Genomic DNA, 1,392 nt, shown 5'->3' on the forward strand with positions numbered 1-1,392 from the left:
CATCCTGCCCCCCAGCCGGCACTGTCCACGGCACTGAACATTTTGGAGAAGTATGGGCGCAACCTGCTGGCCGGGCAGCGGCCCCGCTTCTGGCGCAATGTCAAGTTCAACAATCCCGTTTTCCGCTCCGCTGTCGACGCCATCCAGGTGGGATCCCTTGAGCCCCTCAAGGCACCCTGGAAACCTCCAGGAAACTCTCAAGCACCTCCCAGAAACCTACAACCCCCCCCCTGGGATTCCCAGACATCCAGGGAACTCCCCAGGACCTCCCAGCCCCATCCTCCAGGCCCCACATTGCCCCAGAACCTCCCCCCCAGCCCCTCCAGGAAACCCCTGGGATACCTCAGCCCCACCATGGATCAGCCTGGCCCCCCACCTCTGCCACCCCTCTGATTCCCTCCACATCTCAGTGCCCACTAGGAGCAAAGGACCTTGGACCCCTAAGCTACTGGGTGCCCCCTGCCGCATCAGGTCCCCCTGGAGGGGACAGGCCTCACCCTGCTAAGCCAGCAGGCGGCCTCCAGAGCCTGAGATCAGGGCTGGGCAGGATCAGGGCCAGGGGGCAGGAGAGTGAAATGGGGTGGGGGGGCAGGATTAGTGGGAGAGGGGCAGGACTGGGGCTCGTGGGGTAGAAAAGGGTCCATGGATGCCCTCAGGGATCAGGTAGGGGCCCATGGGTGATCCCCATCTCTGTGCGGCAGGGTGGGCGGGCCGTGCTGCGCCTCTATGGCTATACGGAGGAGCGGGAGGACGGGCTGAGCTTCCCTGATGAGGAGCTGGAGCCACAAGCTGCCCGCGTGGCTGCTGTGACTGCCGAGGTCCTGCTTCTGCGCACCGAGGTCAACCTGCTCCTGGCGGTGGGTTGGGGGCAAGGGGACAGGGCTGTGGCCTAGGGGGTGGGACTTGGTAGGTACAAGGGTGGGGAGTGGGGCTGTGGGGCAGGGGGCGTGGCTTGGTAGGAGCCCAAGGTAGGGGGCGCCAGGGAGCAGGGGGTGGGGCTTTGGGAGGCAAAAGATGGGGTCAGCTGGGAGTCAAGGGTAGGGGCTGTGGATTGGTGCAAGGTACAACGTTCGGGGTCAGCTGGGAGTCATTGGTAGGGGCTAGAGTGAAGCCGGGGTGGGGCTGCGGGGGCAGAAGGCAGGGTGGAAGTAACAGTCTGGAGGAGGGCCATGGGGCAGGGGTGGGATACATTGGGGGCTGGAGGGTGTGTGAAAGAGCTTGTGCAGAGGGGGATGGGATGTGTGGGGAGGCAAGGGTCCAGCCAGCCTCATTGTGTGTCTTGGGCTCCACAGAACAGCCACCCGTGCCCCAAGATCTTCCAGGATGTGTTGGACGGTGCTAAGGAGGTAAGGAGGGGCGGGGGGCACAGTGGGATGTGGGGGGACAGCATCG

The 1,392-nt window shown here is 64.6% G+C and overlaps 1 protein-coding gene across 1 annotated transcript in view; it reads left to right on the forward strand.

Moving 5' to 3' along the window:
* Positions 1 to 1,392, forward strand: part of RNF31 (ring finger protein 31) — a 16,353-nt gene that overhangs the window by 5,652 nt on the left and 9,309 nt on the right. The window contains exons 3-5 of the mRNA XM_025192813.1: positions 16 to 147; positions 702 to 857; positions 1,293 to 1,346. Coding sequence (XP_025048598.1) covers positions 16 to 147; positions 702 to 857; positions 1,293 to 1,346 — 342 coding nt within the window. The remainder of the gene's footprint in view (positions 1 to 15; positions 148 to 701; positions 858 to 1,292; positions 1,347 to 1,392) is intronic.

Source organism: Alligator sinensis, unplaced genomic scaffold, assembly GCF_000455745.1.
Source record: "Alligator sinensis unplaced genomic scaffold, ASM45574v1 scaffold128_1, whole genome shotgun sequence".
In the NCBI taxonomy this organism is placed as follows: Eukaryota; Metazoa; Chordata; order Crocodylia; family Alligatoridae; genus Alligator; species Alligator sinensis.